This window comes from Sapajus apella, unplaced genomic scaffold (assembly GCF_009761245.1).
Source record: "Sapajus apella isolate SASKATOON/1434 unplaced genomic scaffold, GSC_monkey_1.0 scaffold2, whole genome shotgun sequence".
NCBI lineage: Eukaryota > Metazoa > Chordata > Mammalia > Primates > Cebidae > Sapajus > Sapajus apella.
Window position 1 is genome coordinate 88,372,851 of NW_022436942.1, and position 19,013 is coordinate 88,391,863.

General features: G+C 39.8%; 1 protein-coding gene across 1 annotated transcript in view; it reads left to right on the top strand.

Annotated features, from left to right (window-relative positions):
• Positions 1-19,013, top strand: part of PIWIL1 (piwi like RNA-mediated gene silencing 1) — a 33,083-nt gene that overhangs the window by 7,053 nt on the left and 7,017 nt on the right. Inside the window, exons 4-18 of the mRNA XM_032244249.1 lie at positions 865-990; positions 1,491-1,705; positions 2,053-2,174; positions 3,224-3,304; positions 4,112-4,309; positions 4,732-4,843; positions 7,876-8,002; positions 8,216-8,333; positions 8,875-8,989; positions 10,121-10,308; positions 10,694-10,766; positions 14,092-14,292; positions 14,406-14,509; positions 15,657-15,727; positions 15,886-16,039. Coding sequence (XP_032100140.1) covers positions 865-990; positions 1,491-1,705; positions 2,053-2,174; positions 3,224-3,304; positions 4,112-4,309; positions 4,732-4,843; positions 7,876-8,002; positions 8,216-8,333; positions 8,875-8,989; positions 10,121-10,308; positions 10,694-10,766; positions 14,092-14,292; positions 14,406-14,509; positions 15,657-15,727; positions 15,886-16,039 — 2,005 coding nt within the window. The remainder of the gene's footprint in view (positions 1-864; positions 991-1,490; positions 1,706-2,052; positions 2,175-3,223; positions 3,305-4,111; positions 4,310-4,731; positions 4,844-7,875; positions 8,003-8,215; positions 8,334-8,874; positions 8,990-10,120; positions 10,309-10,693; positions 10,767-14,091; positions 14,293-14,405; positions 14,510-15,656; positions 15,728-15,885; positions 16,040-19,013) is intronic.

Consider the following 19,013-nt stretch of genomic DNA (forward strand, 5'->3'; position numbering starts at 1 on the left):
GTCATCCTGCAATTTCTGCTTAAGTCTCTTAGGTCATCCCTAACCATAGGGAGGGTTGAAATTTTAGTCTATTTAGGTGTATTACCTCCAAATAGGATTTTTTTAAGAATGGGATATTGCTTATTGGATGGTCAACTGGTAATCTCTTTTACACAAGATAACATGATTATTTTTGGCCCCCATCATATTGTTGATCTGAGATACTTAATTGTATACTTTCTGCAAATCAAATGCCTTTAATAATTTAGGTTCTTAAAACCACAGCTTGTAGCACTAAGCATGAACTGACTAATCACGACCTTACTACCTATACCAGTATGAGATATGTGTCATGACCATAGAATCAGCACAGATGCAGAAATCCATTCTTCTGATTCTTAAGGGAATCAAGTAGTGAGGAAGTTACATTTTAAACGTAAGTTTTCCAATCCAGGTTACCGATTTAAACCCTCTGAACTACCAATTTCTGTAGCTGGAGTTGTATCATGACAGATTGTGGAAGATACATACAGACCTTCAGGTAGTTCTCAGACTTCTCCGAGTCAGCAAGCATGTGCTCCTGCATTCTTGCGCCACAGTTCAATTGGCTCGATCTTTGAAGTATGTATAGATCTTGACAGGGCGTATCTGCAGTTGCCCAGGACATTGACAAAATAGGCTTCATGAAAGAAGTTATTACTAGGAAACCATTCTCTCATTAGGCTGGCAGATACCTAAAACATGTTGATAGGATTGTTTTATGCATTATCTTTCATACCTCAGTATCCTTTGGATTACGTATAATAGGACCACAGGAATTAGTATTGTCATCCTTTATTTCATGCTTTGTATTGCCCAAGTATAAAATGTTTCTTCTTTTTTAAGAACTCCAGATATCTGCTGGATTTCAGGAGTTATCATTAGCAGAGAGAGGAGGTCGTCGTAGAGATTTTCATGATCTTGGTGTGAATACAAGGCAGAACCTAGACCATGTTAAAGAATCAAAAACTGGTAGGTTAATTAAGAATAAGTTTTTGGGAGATTCTTCTCAGGTACTTGGGACAGTGAATTGAAGCACTCTATTTGAGGCATTTAATTGATCAAGGATCCTGCATGGCTTTTCCATTCTCCTCTCTCTCACTTTCTTTTGGCATTGATGAAATAGGTGATAGATATCTTTAACTGCACATTTTGAAACATCGTCTCATTAAATATTAATAGATCACTTTTAAAGCTCTTTGCCATGCAGAGATTTAGTTGGTTTTGTTGTAAACTATTTGTAAATTACTTAGTGTAAGGAAGATTTGTTTCTAAATGTATGATTCTTTAGAGATTCACCTAAAGAGATAGACCATGGGTCTCCAAAGTCAGATGTCTGAGGGTTTTCGTGTTGTCTGCTGCTCTTAGCTTTGTGTTTATAGATAAACTGTGTCTCCCTTGTCATGGTAGGAAAGGTTTCAAGGAACAATAAACTTGATATTTTGTTAATTGACTATAACTTCCTTTTACAGGTTCTTCAGGCATTATAGTCAGGTTAAGCACTAACCATTTCCGACTGACATCACGTCCCCAGTGGGCCTTGTATCAGTATCATGTTGACTATAACCCACTGATGGAAGCCAGAAGACTCCGTTCAGCTCTTCTTTTTCAACATGAAGATCTAATTGGAAAGTGTCATGCTTTTGATGGAACAATATTATTTTTACCTAAAAGACTACAGGAAAAGGTTATTTGGGGAAAGGGAGATGGGGGATTTCCACTTCAAAGCAAAGCTACCACAATGCAAAACAGTTCGCATGGCTTTTAGAGAGACCCCAAGGAGACTCCTGTCTGATATGACTTGTAATAAACAAATTATTGTAGCATTGTCAAATGTGTCTGGGTAACTTGATGCTTACAATTGAGTTATAACACAGACACTTAGCCACTTTTTTTCTCAAAGCCATTGTTTTAAAATCCAGTTTAAAAACTTCTCTACTTTTCAGTGTTGCCTTATTAAGCAAGCAGTATGTGACTGGGCATAGTTTTCCTTTAAGAATGTAAAGTTTGGGTTTTCCACCACTCTGGCTTCAGGTTACTGAAGTTTTTAGTAAGACCCGGAATGGAGAGGATGTGAGGATCACGATCACTTTAACAAATGAGCTTCCACCCACATCACCAACTTGTTTGCAGTTCTATAATATTATTTTCAGGAGGTATGTGTTTTATTTCAACTTTTTTTTTTTTTTAAGAAAAACCAGCAAAGTTGAAAAAATTGTGCATTGAACCATCTGCATTGAATTCTCCTAGATTTTGCAACGTTGGTTGGGATTATTGGGTTTCTCTGTATTGCAGTAATTTAAGGTGTGGTTTACTGATGTAAAATTCATCTATTTGCTCTAAGCAGGTATCCTGTCATTACTTCCCTAATTCTGCTGACTTCAAATACTGTCTGAGCTTGTGTTCAGAACACTCCTTTCCTCAAGAGCTTATTGCTGACTTGGTCTTCCTTCTACCCGCAGTGGGTGCTTGATCAGGAGGAGGGGCAGAGTTAGAACGGGTTATTTGTTCCACCACAGGAGATAGACTGCATGCTTGATAATTTGCTTTCAGTGTACATACCACATTTTCCCAATCCAAAAGCGAGACACATGTTCTGCAAAATGTTTTATTTTTCGAGGAGGATGAGAAACAATCTGGATGAGGCTGAGGTTTTCGGGAGAATAATGGGGCATAGCACTTGTATTTGTAATTTCCCTTTTGAAGTTAGTCATAATTGTTACCCATGATAGGGCAATTCATTTTGATAAATACTTGTTTCCAGTTAATGTAACTGGTAGATTTATTTTTCCCTAAATGAGGGGTTGGCAAACTTCTCTCTGAAAAGGCCAGATAGTAAACATCTTAGGCTTTGAAAGCCGTATCATCTCTTGCAGCTATTCAGCTCGACTACTGGAGCACCAAAGCCGCCAGAGGCAGCATGTAAGTGGGTGGTCACGGATGTGTGTCAGTAAAACTATTGGTGGACGCTGAAATTTGAATTTCAGATAATTCATGTGTCATGAAATAATCTTTTATTTTGTCCAACCTGGAGGATATTTGAAAACCATTGTTAACTCATAGGCCATAAAAAACAGCAGGTAGGCTAGATTTGGCCTGACTACAGGCCACAGTTTGCCAGCCCTTGCTCTAAACAACATGCCATTCTGACTGCAACGTTAGAGGTACTTATCAGTATTCACTATTCTGACCTTTCAATTTCTAGGCTTTTGAAAATCATGAATTTGCAACAAATTGGACGAAATTATTATAACCCAAGTGACCCAATTGATATTCCAAGTCACAGGTTTGTATGAGGTGGAAAGTTTAATATTCCTTAGGCTTAATTACAAACTTTTGAGATAATAACCTGATTTGAAATGATTGGATTTACTACAGTGACTGTTAATGCCACCCATATGTGCATTATGTCACCCATAGCATAATGTTCTGTGACTCTTTAACTTGAATAATGAGGAGACATCCCAGAATATTTGGATTTTTTTAAAAAATCACATAATTTACCTGTCACTAGGGAAGAATACAGTTGTCTGGTGCTAAGTTTGTATTTCTGCCCTTAGGTAATAAAAATGATCAGTTAATGTGGTGTATCAAGACTGCAGCCCAACTGAAAAAACTACCTCCTTGGTCCTGTGTTCACTCCCTCAGTGATGGGCCATTCCACCCCAGACCTCAGCATCATGCAATAGGCCATGTCTCAGACCAGCACATGCACCCCTTGAATCTAAAATAAATGGAAAGTAAAAGTTGAAATTACAAAAAATAAAATATTGCAGCTCAACAGATTTAAGTTTGTCATAATAATTGTAGGTGCTTTCAGTTAGATTGGCAACTTGTTAAGGTTTTAAGCCAGTGTAATGGCCTAGTGTAATGAGTAGCTGAATAAAGTTAGTGCATTCATTCAAAATGAAACTTACGCAATTACTATAATGTTGGAGGTCTTGAAGCTGGAGCATGTAAATCCTAGAAATAAACAAATTGATTCTCTTAAATACTTTAGACCTGCTTAATAAAAGTAAAAATGCAACTTAGTATGTGCAAACCATGTGTGAATTTGGAGAGGTTACTTCTTGACTTCCATTTCATCTGACAGGTTGGTGATCTGGCCTGGCTTCACCACTTCTATTCTTCAGTATGAAAACAACATCATGCTTTGCACTGATGTTAGTCATAAAGTCCTTCGAAGTGAGACTGTTTTGGATTTCATGTTCAACTTTTATCATCAGACAGAAGAGCATAAATTTCAAGAACAAGTTTCTAAAGAACTAATAGGTTTAATTGTTCTTACCAAGTAAGTCTGCTTTTTAAAATGCAAAATAATTTTTTTTGCGAGTCTTAAAGTCTTGTGGCTTTCTAGTTCTACAATGTTAGGAAATAGTGTTTAAAGTTGAGTGCTGAGAAGAGCACAAAAAAAGGATAAGGATATTTGTCACCTTTCCCAAGATCAAAGTTTTGGGGATAACATAACTCATCTAGAGAGGACAAATAGCTAATGATTTTTATCCTTTTATTTTTATTCTCTGGAAGTAATTTAGTCACTTCCCCCATCCATCTGGCATAATCTGTAAGAAATCCTGTTTCCTTCTTTTCCCATAACATTGTATATAACCAGGTGATTTGAAATCTTAGAGAATACATGCTGTCTAGTCTCTCTCTTTAATATTAGTTCTTCATATTTCCATCAAATGCAGTCAAATCTCAATTGATCCCTAGGTATAACAATAAAACATACAGAGTGGATGATATTGACTGGGACCAGAATCCCAAGAGTACCTTTAAGAAAGCCGATGGCTCTGAAGTCAGCTTCTTAGAATACTACAGGAAGGTAAGACGCTAGTGCTGTTACCTTTTTCATATGCAGTTAGATAGATCATAGGTGTGGGTAATCCCCCATATAGGCACTGAGGAATGAGAGCTAAGCAGAACCCTGGCACAGTTAGGGCTTGAAGAATATCTCAATTTATAGTTTTACTCCTCAGCTATTTCCTTTTATATAATCCTTTACATAATCATATATTAGTTTATAGAAATAGGGCTTGACGAATCCCTTTATATAATCCTTTATTTATAAATAATCATATAATAGTTGATAGTATGAGTGTCAAAAGAATATTTCTCTACATATATACCTATAATTATATCTTAGTTTATAATTAGAGGAATGCCTAGAGTGGACACAGTACAGAGCATGAATTAAGAAATAACAGCTTATAATCAGAGGAATGCCTAGAGCAGACACAGTGCAGAGCATGAATTAAGGGAAAACAATTATACCAGGACAGGAATCCATGGCCCAGGCGGCAGTGTTCAGTATCGTAAAGATACCCGCTGTATGGCAGGCTTGAGGCGAGAGCCACTCCTGAAAAAGGAGTTGTAGGACCTTGCTCCCGTTCTTGTGGAAGGCTATCCTCAGACTGGCAATCCATCTTGGTGACTGTGAACTTTATCAGTTCTTGCTACTGTGCTGCTTGAAAAGCATCTTCCCATAGAACCCATTGGAAGCTGCCAGAAGGTGCCGGTAACCTTGGCAGCTCTGTCACTGCTATGTGCCTTAAAGCATCCTCCTATAAATCTTCTTAGAAGTAGTTTGCCCATAGATAGAAGTACTGCACACTGCACCCTCTTCACTGCGCACGGCCCACCTTCAAGCCTCGGTGACCTAAATGGGGGTGGACCCCTTACTGCACACGGCCCTTGTCTCCATGGGAACGGGTCCCTTGCTGCACACTGTCTACCTCCTGGCCTAGGTGACCTAATGGGGGTGGACCCCATGTTTTATTGCTCACGACCCTATCACTATCCTTAAAGATGATTTCACTCACTGCCCTGCCCCCCTAACCTATACACAATAAATACTCATGCTTCTGGACATTCAGGGCCTCACCTGACTCCGATCATAGGTGGCGTGGCCCCCTGAGCCCAGCTGCATTTTTCTTGTACTTCTGTGTCCTGTCTCTTTATTTCTCGGATCCTGCGCCTCAGCACAGCCTAAGACACACCCCATGACCCTGTGGGGCCTACAGCCCTACAATAGGAGAAATTCAAAATATCTTTGGTAGAATTCTCTAATACTTGTATATTTGGAACAAGTTGCTTTTCATGCTGTGTGTAAATGTATTTGTTAGGGCAATCACAGCATAATTTAATTCTTTACCAAATTATTAAAATGCCTCTTTTTATTTGGTACAGTTCATATAATGAGAATTGCCCTGTCCTGGTTTCCTTTTTTCTGTAGAATGAAAGCTTACATTTGAATTGAAGCCTGTGGAGGACAAGCAGGTTGGATAACAGGTGGCGGGCAGTGGGAGTTAAGAGCTTACCATACTGTCTCTCCTTCCATAATCAACATTTCGCTTCATTTCACTTTGGGGAGGGTTGGAAATAAAAATCTTTGAACCTTCAGTATCATTTCTGCTAAATCTACTGGCTGTGGGTTAACTCTTAACTTTTGATTTCCATATTAACAAAATGCAGACAGGCTTGTTAGCATAGGAGAGATCAGTGTTTCGGGTAATCATCTAAAACAGTTTTAAAGAGATGATTCTAGGTTTGAAAAGATCATCAAAGGCAAAGTGCCCTTCTGACTAAACACAGTGTCCCCTCGGTCAAACACACCCTATCTGCTTGTACTTGAGATCTCAGCTCAGCTGCTTTCTGTAGGGAAGACTTCTCTGGAAATCGGGGATAATGAGATGTATTTAGTAGAAATAATGAAGAAGGTTGACATTGAGATATTTGAAAGAATCAAAGCATTCTTAGGATTTCCTGATAGAAATGCAGTTTTAATAGTAAGTGATGGTTTGGGATTGGAGATGCTATCTAGGAAACAGAGTAGAAGGAGGAAGGGCATTTGGAAGAAAAGGTCATAGTCAATTGGTTTTTAAAATAGAAGATTTAACAGTCATGTCTAATAAAAATGAGAGTGCTGTTTTTTCAGGTATAGAGGAAAATGTTTAAAAAATATTTGACAGGGCCGGGCGTGATGGCTCAGGCCTGTGATCCCAACACTTTGGGAGGTTGAGGCAGATAGATCATTTGAGGTCAGGAGTTCAAGACCAGCCTGGCCAACATTGTGAAACCCTGTCTCTACTAAAAATACAAAATTAGACAGGCCTGGTGGTGCATGCCTTTAGTCTCAGCTATTTGGGAGGCTGAGGCAGGAGAATCGCCTGAACTTGGGAGGCAGAAGTTGCAGTGAGCTGAGATTGCACCACTGCACTCCAGGTTGGGCGACAGAGCGAGATGCCATCTCAAAAAGAAAAAAAAAAATTACAAATGTCATTTTTTTTTGTTATACAAATTGTAAAAGCTTATTTTGGGCAGTGATTGCATATGGGTAACCTTAATACTTCCTAATTGAAATTTGACTTCTTGAAAATATCAACATTTTATAAAACATTTTTCTGATTAAAAATGTCCTGAGGCATAGGAACTTCTTCCCTTCCTGTCTTTATTCTTCCAGTGAGACTGCTTTCATTAGTAAGTTCTCACAGTAACAGAAAATAGTTTTGGAGGAACTGTCCTATGGTGAAGATGCAGAGTTACACAGACTACTGTTTCTAAACCAAGAAATAAAAAAACAACTAGAACTGTGACTCAAAGTCAGGATGCAGAACCTTACTGTCCTGGACCATGGAAGTGTCAAGGAAAAAGCTGGGGTGTTCAGTAGAGCATATAAGTCACAATCTCTGCTTTGAGAAGGTTAAAATGCCTTTTTTAAGCTTTACTCTGCAGCTCTTACCAGCCTTGCTACTGGCATCAGTTCTTAATGTTTTTAAAAAATGAAACCCTTTTTGCCCACTGAGATACTACTCAAGGCATTTGCCATGAACAGTGACCCCTTCCTCTCTTGAGCAGCAATACAACCAAGAGATCACCGACTTGAAGCAGCCAGTCCTGGTCAGCCAGCCCAAGAGAAGGCGGGGCCCTGGGGGGACACTGGCAGGGCCTGCCATGCTCATCCCTGAGCTCTGCTACCTTACAGGTACTGTTGCATTTCGCTTACTGGGAAGGAAGCCACTGGGTTGACCCTTTGTCTCCCAGGAGTCCTCAGACACTCCTTTCCTCCCCCTAGAAAACCTTTTATTAAAGCTACTTTGTCTCCTTGGAAGTTTCACTCACCATCACCCTATACTCCAGTTATTTAGAGCTGATGATTATTTCTTTAACTATATGCCTTTAAATGTCTTATTTAAAGGTCTAACAGATAAAATGCGTAATGATTTTAATGTGATGAAGGACTTAGCAGTTCATACAAGACTAACTCCAGAACAAAGGCAGCGTGAAGTGGGAAGACTCATTGATTATATTCATAAGTAAGTCATTGATTTCACTGATGCATGCTTTCCATTTTTTGTTTACTACTTTATGTGGCTTTGAGAGGGGGTATCTTGAGGGAGTGGCAGAAAGTCACTTTTTCCTTCTGTGTTTGTAGTATTTGGGGTGGGCTTGTTCTTCCTGTTTCTAAGCAAGGCTACCTACCTCACTTACTCCTCAGGAAATCACAAGGTTAAGCTTTGTAGCTGGTAGTCTTTTTAATTCTTATGTTAGAAAAAGGTAACAGAACAGAAAAAGGAATTGGTCAAATCCTTTTTCTATCTTTGTAGTATCAAGGGGTTTCCTTTGAGGAGGAGAAAGTTTGGGCATCAGAGTTTTAAGTTAAAGGATGTCATGAAGAGAAGCCTGAAGGTGAGGAGAGAAAGGTGATTGTGCTTCTGTGCTGGCTGGCATTCTCACTGGCATCTTAACCCAACAGGAACATGGGAATGTGTTGTAGGCAGGAGTGGATATCTGTTTGACTATGTCTTTTTGCTTTGTCACTTTGTTTAGTGGCATGTAAATGTGTTAAATTTACAGGAACGATAATGTTCAAAGGGAACTTCGAGACTGGGGTTTGAGCTTTGATTCCAACTTACTGTCCTTCTCCGGAAGAATTTTGCAAACAGAAAAGATTCACCAAGGTGGAAAAACAGTAAGGCAGTTTTTAAAGTTGACAATCAAGTGACACTTGGGTCAGATCACAGTAAGCAAGTGGGAGTAACTTAGTTCCATGCCAGAATGATATTTTCTTCACTGTTCTCTTCTCCCCTTCCATATCCACTCTCTATCAACCCATGTGAGCTGCCCAGGACTTCAGAAATAGGGACACCCCAGGAGGAGAAAACGTGGAAGCCCTAGAGAATGTGAAGCCTGTGGCTTGGTCCACAAAATAATCTGTAAGACTTAGCTAAAAAGTGGTTCCATTTTTTTTTTCCAGTAACTTGAGTTAAAATGTAGAATCCTATCTGCTTGGGTTTATATTTTGCCTGCCACTAAAATGATGGGAAATTCTTGATTTGATTAGCCTGGACCATTTGTTTATAGAGATAATATTTTATTATACTTTCTATGTTTCATTTTTAGAAAAGAAAAAGCAAGTATTCTAAAAATATTTTTAATGTAATTGAAACACTGTAAACTGCCAACATTTTTAAAAAAAATTTAAAGAAAATGGTGTCCTTCCTGCCTTGGAAATGTCCTGTGAGGAGTGATGTCACAGTGTAACTTCATGCTCTGATTGCATTGTTTACGCTAACCACTGCATGAGGCCAGTCAGGGAGGTGGCCAGGACACGCAGAAGACACTGGGCTGCTCCCTGTGATAACCAGCACTTGAGAGCTGCGCCTTGCATTTCTGTTCACTTCGTGTCTTGCTGTCAGATGTTTTTGTAGCTTGCTTGCAGCATATAACACCTCGGTCAAGTTGTTCTACTTTCAGAGCCTTATTTTTGAATATTTTCATTATAAAGAAAAGAGTTGCTATCCTGAGATATTAGACAAGACGAAGGAAAGTTCAACTGAAGCACTTAGGGAAGCGCCTGGTCCGAGTAAGCATTTGAGTAGGAGCTGTCAGTAGGAATGTATTTGAAAGAATATTGCCATCATCCTTTGCATACGTTTTTTATTCTTCCCCTACTGCGGGCATTTTCTCTGTCCCTTTAATTCACATATAAGAGTAGTACACTAAGTTTCAAAATATGCCATGGTAGAATTATTGAAGACTTTTTGGCTTGATCGCTGAGAACTTACAATGGAATTTACAGTGTGTCTGAACTCTCTTCTAGTTTGATTACAATCCACAATTTGCAGATTGGTCAAAAGAAACAAGAGGTGCACCATTAATTAGTGTTAAGCCACTAGATAACTGGCTGTTGATCTATACGCGAAGAAATTATGAAGCAGCCAATTCATTGATACAAAATCTATTTAAAGTTACACCAGCCATGGGCATACAAATGAAAAAAGCAATAATGTAAGTTGATCAAGTCATTTCTACTCTGAAAATTGCTTAGCAGTCACTTGGAGGGTGTGGGAACTGGAAAGTGATGGAACTATTAAAAACACAAACTACATTATCTTAATGTAAAGATTTGATATGGCTCCCTGTAATACAGATAAACAGAAATATATTTTAATAACTAAGAATGAGTGGGAGAAACAACCAAATAAGACAGTTTCTCAAACCTGTGTGCTTAAACTATTGCCATTCTTTGTTTTAGAAACAGCCCTTTGCATAAATGGCGAGTCTCTGTTTGATTTAATGTTTTATACAGAAATTTTTGTTGTGTTACCTTGGAAAATGTTTATGCATTTGTCATTTCTTTTTCTGAATGTTGGATTATGCACTTTCATTCTAGGATTGAAGTGGATGATAGAACTGAAGCCTATTTAAGAGTCTTACAGCAAAAGGTTACAACAGATACCCAGATAGTAAGTAGCTAATCAATAAATTGACAGTTTCAGTGAAAGAGCTTTTACAAAAGAGGCATTTGTAAATTTTGGGACTTAGAGTTCTTTTTTCAAGTGTTACTCGGTTCTCAAACTAGGCACAAAATACGTTTTGTATCCACGAAGTTGCTAAACTAATGCGAGCTTTAGTTGTGTACCTAGGAGCTTACTGCAGAAGGTGAGGAAAGGGTGGAGAAAAACAAAGCCATCTTCAATTTATTCAGACTCAAAGGCTTTACTTAGTATAGAAATTTTGGAAAATGCAGAAAAGCACAAAAATAAAACTCAGCCGTTGTTCTGCACACATCGACATGTGATTGTGTAATGACATGGAAGCTCCCCAGACAGCCTAGTGGCAGGTATGGGAAGAGCAGGGAGTCCTGAGTGACACTCAGCAGCTTGTCAGCTTCCACGGGCATCCAGATTAGGGGTCGGGATACAGATGAAACCACTCTCCTAAGCTCTTTCCCCTTTATCTGCATATGTGGTGTTGTGTGTGTGCTTGACCAACCCATCCAGGTGAGTGAGTGACTCGGGAGGGGAGGACTGAGTCCCGAAGAGCCCGTGTGCCTGTTTGCCAGTCTCACTGCCTCACGTGGGCTTGTGGGAGGTGCAGAGGGTTAGGAATTGGAGACAGGGACATTAGATGATGGCAACCACTTAATGACGGATGGTTTTCATCTGTAATCTGAAATTGTGGGTACGTGCAGCAATGTGTGTTGTTTGTTTTTTGATGTCATCTGTAGCACAGTCATTAAGAGGGTAAACTCTGAAATCAAACCCCTGGGTTCACATCCTGGCTTGGCCATTTGCCTGATCTTCATCAAGTGCTTTTGGCCTTATTTCCTTATCTGAACAAATTTGGGTGGTAATAATAGTAGTGAACCCTCATGGCACTTCTGAAGTTTAATGGCATTGTCATGCCTGGCACCTAATCACTGTTGCTGCTGCTGATGCCAGTCAGCTCTTCAAACTCAGTGAGTCTGACTTAACTCTTCATTTTTCCCAATCCCAGTAAGTTTTAAAAATTCTTCAAGGGGAAATTACTCCCCTTTCTCAAACTAGCTTTTTAGGCTGTTCGGTGTGTCTTGACTTCACTGTTTGTCCAGCTTTATATATATTCTCAGTTGGAAACTCTGTCCATCACTCTTGCACAGTTTTCAAGTACAGGTCATCTGCCTGGTTCATGTCGTGACCCCAGCACTGAGAATGAGGCCTTCTGTATTCTAGCTGCCAGCGTGTTTTACGACTGCAGCCTGGCCTTGTTCACCATGGCGGTGCCTTTGGTGTGGTCAGGTTGCCATCCTGCTCATCCTCCCTCATGCACACACCCCTGCACACACTTCTGACACACTCGTCTCAAACTGACCTTTGTACCTTCTAGCAAAGTTTTCAACTTTAAAGCTTTCTAAGTTATATTTCTTCCCTAACAGTCCTTCTACCCCTAAAATTCTGTCAAGATTGATATGATTATTGTTTTTAGTTTGCTTCTAGAATGTAGCCTTTATACGTAGATGCAATGCCATAGTTTTCCTTTTAAGTCGACACACCTAGCCTAATGTAGCAAAATAGAGTCAGACTCAGTGTCAGGGAACTCCAGAGTTGTCCAAATCTTAATCACATTTAGTCCAGAATTTCCTTTGCATTCAGTCTTTGTCCAAGAGCTTGGAGTTGTGGCCTCAAGACTTCCTGGTCCATAGTAGAAGAAAGAGAGTAGGGCTTAGAAATTTACTTTGCAGAAGTGAAAGCACAGCTGAGTCAAAGGCCATGAGCCCTGAAGAGCTTTCCTCGCATTCTCCACCCCCATGCCCTATACCCATACCCACTCCCTGCCCTGCTCTTGCTGCCATGAGCCCCTGGCTGTGGGGGAGGGGTGTCTCACAAGTAGCCCTTTTATTCAAGTTCTCTCAACTTGTCCAATTTGAATATTCCATCTATTTTGTTGGGGCCCTGTCGGATAAAATCTCCAGGACAAGTACTTTAGCTGTCCTCATTCTTAGCAGAGTTGGGTTTCCAGAAGAGGTTTGGCCTGTTGGTTATTGTTAGAAAACCGATATACAAAGGTAATAGTGGCCTGGAACTGTAGTGACTGACAGACGTTCAATCAATTCCTATTGTTTTTTATACCTGTAGCATAAAATTGCCACAGATCTGCTGGGGGAACATGGAACTTGCAAAAGATAGAATGACAATATAAGATTAAAATTTAAGTGATAAGGAGAATTATGATAGGTTATACTATTATGTGATTATGATTGTAAAGTAGGAAGGGGAAATGACATGCATGTGAATAATTAGTTCAGTTCTTTCACTGATCATTTTTATTAGGCATTTATATCTTTGGTTGTTTTTAAAAGCAAATTGAAAGTACATTTCTAGTTCACAGGAGACATTCTGAAGATAGCATCGAGTGCTAGGATGAGTTTCTTCTGCCCTGTTGAGTTTTCACACAGCCACATTGCAATGAGTTGGCAGAAACAGATTTAGTGATAAGCAATATATCTGTGTTGCCATGAGCCTAAGAAATGAATTGGCTTCCTCTAATGGGTTTATTATTTTAGCCCTTCATCTCATACTTTAGATGCCACAGGCAGATAGCTATTATGTTGTCTAGATAATGGAAACACCCAAGGTGGGAAAATGATTTTGCTGGGCACTAGAGAAAGGGAATAGATTAATCTGGGAATGTAAATTGGAAAACATGGCAATGAGTTAAAAGCTGGATTCAACTCCAGAAAGTTAAACTTGGATGCCCAGAATTGGGGAAGGGGTATATTCAAATCAGGCACTCTTTTTTGTCCCCAAAATTGTCCATGGACCTCCTGTGAAAGTTCATACTTTGATCAGAATCTCAATCCAGAGGTTTAAGGCCTACAAGTTATAAACATAGGTGAATCATGAGTAAATTAAGACTAGAAAATCTTTGACTTGTCCACCTATCACTTACCACTAACTTGTATTGCCATGTCCTCTGTGTCTAAATTTTTTCAGGCTGGTTACATAGAGCATATTTAAGTTCTCAGATTTAAGCAGTATCCAGTTTTGAGTCGTACATTTTGCTTAATATGATTTATTTCTTTCACATGTACTTATCATTTAGTTGAACATAACGAGCAGTATTTGTTAATGTCATGCTGATGAGCTGTGTGACTGAAGCGAATGGTAAATGATCATGTTCTTGACAATGACACTTCTTCACAGGTTTGACATTGACACTTCACAGGTGAGTTTAGCGTCCTGTCCTCTCCCTTACTCTTAATCATCCGTCTCCTCCTCCTCTGTAATGAGGGCATTTGTTTGTATTTAGGTTGTCTGTCTGTTGTCAAGTAATCGAAAGGACAAATATGATGCTATTAAAAAATACCTGTGTACAGATTGTCCTACCCCAAGTCAATGTGTGGTGGCCCGAACCTTAGGCAAACAACAAACTGTCATGGCTATTGCTACGAAGATTGCCCTGCAGATGAACTGCAAGATGGGAGGAGAGCTTTGGAGGGTTGACATGCCTGTGAGTTTGATTTAATTGGTAGATGCAGTTTTAAAATTGGTGTTTAAGAAACATTTACTTTTCAAATGTTGCTGTACTCTGTTGTATCTAAAATGACCATGTTTGTATTCAAGCTGAAGCTAGCGATGATCGTGGGCATTGATTGTTACCATGACACCACAGCTGGACGGAGGTCAATTGCAGGATTTGTTGCCAGCATCAATGAAGGGATGACCCGGTGAGTGAGACTGGGCTGCTGCGGATGGCAGTGAGGGCATCAGGCAGGGGTCGGGAGGTTCAGGAATGTGTTCACTCTTCATTGTTATCCTTCCAGTTTCTCAGTTATACACAGCAATGAATTTAGAAAGGAAAAATAATGACCTGCCCTAGCTCTTGAATGACTTTCATCCTGTATTAGTCGAACTGCATTTCAGGTTATTTTTGTTTTTTATCATATGTATTGGGGAGTACATCTCATTAAATGTGACTCTCTCCAAAACTGTATTTGTTTAATAATATTTGATGGCCACTAAAATGTAGTTTCACATTTTCATGTAGAAAAACCCCTTCAGTTTACCTAGTCACTTGTTTTTCAACATAATAATATTTTTCAGTGCTTTTTATGGAACTGAGGGAATTGCCAAGAATAGTAATATATGAAAATTGAAGGCATATTAGTTGGCATTAGTAATAAATATGTTTCAAGGTCTTTTATCTTTTTAACTTTTAGTTTCAGGGGTACATGTGCAGGTTTGTTACATAGGTAAACTCGTGTCACGGGATTTGTTGTTCAGATTATTTTATCATTCAGATACTATAGCCTAGTACCCAGTAGGTATTTTTTCTGCTCTTCTCCCTCCTACCACTTTCCACCCTCAAGTAGGCCCTGGTGTCTGTTGTTTTCCCTCTTTGTGTCCATGAGTTCTCATCATTTTGCTCCCACTTATAAGTGAAAACACATGGTATTTGGTTTTGGGTTCCTGCATTAGTTTGCTAAAGAGAATGGATGGAGCCGAAGGTCTTTTAGAAGAGTGAAACTTACAGTGAATGGTTTCTCAAGAGCATAGTAGTGAGTGTGCTTCTGTGTGTAGGTATAATAAACCTAGACAGCACCTCTGGGTATTTTATTTTCTACCCAGCGGATGGAATCGTGGTATTGATTTATAATGAAAACAAACACAGTTTGTGATGCTGATAAGGGATCTCCTGCATCTTGCTCATTCTGTGTAAGGTTTCCTCAAGTATTTGGAGATGTTAGCAGATGTCTTTAAAGGCAGTTACAAAGATGACAGATTACTAAGAGTGAAATAAATATAGAATAATTCAGAAAGGAAAAACTGATTGACAGTTGCATTCTCATTCTAGTTGTGTTTTTCTCTGCATAGCTGGTTCTCACGCTGCGTATTCCAGGATCGAGGACAGGAACTGGTAGATGGGCTCAAAGTCTGCCTGCAAGGTTAGTCTCCTGCAGGGTTTCCATTCTGGTCTTTCAACTGGGGTCTTCAAGAAATTACCCTGAACCGTGTTACTGAAAAATGTGCCCAGAATTGGGGAAGAACAGACTAGTTGTGTTGTAGACATGCATTGATGTAACAGTTCTCTGGCCTGTTTCAGCGGCTCTGAGGGCTTGGAATAGCTGCAATGAGTACATGCCCAGTCGGATCATCGTGTACCGCGATGGCGTAGGAGACGGCCAGCTCAAAACACTGGTCAACTATGAAGTGCCGCAGTTTTTGGATTGCCTAAAATCCATTGGCAGAGGTTACAAGTAAGCATGCAAATTGTAAAGCATTCTCTTTTTATAAAACTGTACCTTTTTATCTTTGAAATTAGTGTCACAGGATGAAAGGGTAAGGGAGAACCTAACTTCATAGGGACACTAGGGCCTTTGAGGTCATGGGAAGGGCAGTAGGGAGTTTCTGTGGGAAGTGTTTCACGAGAAGGCTGTGTTGAGGGGTAGTGTAGAGGGTCATTCCTTCACAGTATAGGATAGTAAGACACCATTACAAATCATGGATCTGCCTTCTTTCTTACCTGAGGTCTTGGAGTGCAGGTATCTGATAATTCTGTACATCCAAAGGCATCTGCAAAATTGATTATTGAAATAAGTATTCCAGATGGTCTTAACTTACTGAATACTTGTTTCACTTCCTTGTGGACTTGACAAGTGCTTGATCAGTAAGGTGACTGGTGAGCATCTAGTCTCATGGGGTGGGGTTGGTTCTTCTTTCTCCTTTTGAGCAATGTGGTTGGCTGAGGATAGTGCTGTCTATATCCAGATGCTGCACTTGTCTTCCTTTGAAACCCAGATTGATTTTCGTCTTCCTCTGCTCTCCTACAGACATTTCCATCAGTGCCATTATGAGTCAGTAAAGTGTGTACCATTGCAAGAGAGCTGCTGTAATAAGTTACATTAACTGGTTCTCTTTCTCTTTATCAAACCTGTAGTGATTTAAAATCAGGGACTGTTACATTAAGTGCATAACAGATTACAAATTTAAAAATTGAACTTTTCAGGATATTTGGAAGATCTTGGATCCTGTTTTGTGTGCTTGCACATAATGTATTACACACCCATTATTCTGGGGCTTGGTTGATTTTACCTGGTGCATAGGAAAAGGACAAGCACTAAGAGCTGACTCCTTATTTCTACTAAGGGGTTTCCAACTCATCTTTGGCCAGTGCTAAAAGGCCCCACAACAATCAGTGTTTATCCCAGACATTTCTTAAAACGAGATATGATGTCATTAAGGTTTCAGTGCAAGTCAGAAGTGTGTTTGTCTTTTTTGAAATAGTTGTGTTTCAGATTAAAAGGCTACACATTTTTTAAATATTTTGGAAATGAAGGTTAGTATTCTTTCCTATTCCCTTAAGACTCTTAATGCTTATATTTTGTCAAATAATGATACTTTTTTGTTTTCAGGCCTCATAATCCTGATTTTATGGTGTTCTCTGACTTGGCCTTTCTGTCTGTATGTGGAGATCCGGTGTGTTGTGTGTGGCAGGGGGTGAAGGAGGATCTAACTTGGACTGCTTCTTTCCTACTCTTTTTTTCCCTGTGATTTGCTGCCTGAGCACACAGCATTTTCTAGTCTTCATTGCCTTTTCCTCATACCCACAGTGAAGGAAATTGTCAAGAAATGATGAATAGAGGTCATAGTGCAAGTTGGTCACATTCCCTTGAGCTGAATTGTTGGGCTACTGGGAGTATACATTCTTGGTCTTGCTGGGTCTACATCTCTGTTTCTTAGGGTCCTTTGGGTTTGATTCCCAGAAGGACTGGCAGAAATCGCTCTTGAAAAGCAGATTGCCACCCTAGTGAGTCAGTACCTGTGAACAGTCATCCTGAGTGTGTAGAGTGGAGCCTGGTATAGCTAATGGGTATATCTGCCCAGCTCTGTCAGCGAATAGGAACACATTGTTGTAGGGAAGGAGAACCCAAGTCGACTGCTTGGGCTGGCACTTAGTGCACTGTTGCATGAAATAGACTGCACGCTGAACTGTGCTGGTATTTGGTGGCAGTAGAGATCAGTGGTAAAGAGCAATATGTCTCAAAATGAGAGTTCAGTTAATCCCAGCTTTACCTTCATTTGTAGAAGAGGGTAACAGTTAACTGAGGCATTGAAAAGAATAAATGAAAATACATGTAATGCACTCCACAGTAAGTATTCAATACATGGTAGATATTTCTTCTAGGAAAAACTTTCAAGTTGTACATAAAGGTAAAATATCCGAGAATTATTCTTCACTTTTAAAAAATGCAAAGTTTGGACTTAAATGTTTGTATAATAATTATCAAAACCACAGTGTTTGCTTTTAAATGGAAATGCTGATGTTAAGCTTTTTTTTTTTTTTTTTTTTCTGGAGACAGAGTCTCACTCTGTCACCAGGTGCCAGGCTGGAGTGCAGTGGCACAATCTCGGCTCACTGCAACCTCCACCTCCCAGGTTCAGGCAATTCTCCTGCCTCAGCCTCCTGAGTAACTGGGACTACAGGCGCACGCCACCACGCCCAGCTAATTTTTGTATTTTTTGTAGAGATGGGGCTTCACCATATTGGTCAGGATGGTCTCGATCTCTTGGCCTCATGATCCGCCCACCTTGGCCTCCCAAAGTGCTGGGATTACAGGTTTGAGCCACCGCGCCCGGCCGATGTTAAGCTTTTATAGCAACACGTCACGGGGTAGCTGATGTAGAATGTTTGATACAAGAACAAATCAAAAAGTCACACCCACATATTTGTAACCTGCTTTTCTGTTGCCACATTTAAGACTAAAGTGTTTCTTGTGGTGTTATAGGATTAGCATTATCCACCTTATGTTCTTCTGTTCCCAAGGCTGATGCTTGTTTGAGATGCTATCATGAAGTCCTAGATAGTAATCACTTTCTAACAGGTCCCATAACCATAGGCCCTGTGCTGAACTTAATCTCTGTAAGTGGCAGAGGCATGTGAAACTGAGGGCTGTACGTCTTTTCAGCACGTTCATTGTGGCTTTGTTATATTCAGAGCTGTCAGATTAAGCAGTCACTAGGTAGCAGTAGTCTACATGGGTAGATAGGGACATTTCTAAAGATGTCCTCTGCTTACTCAGGTATGCTCACTTAGTTTCTTGCCCTATTTAATTTTCAGTGAAAAACATCAGCAAAATTGCTGAGTCCAACATGACTAGGTTGGTACTGTATAAAACCTCTGCTTCCCAGTGTTGGAAATCAAGTGTATCTGTCCTCCTAAGGAACTGATGT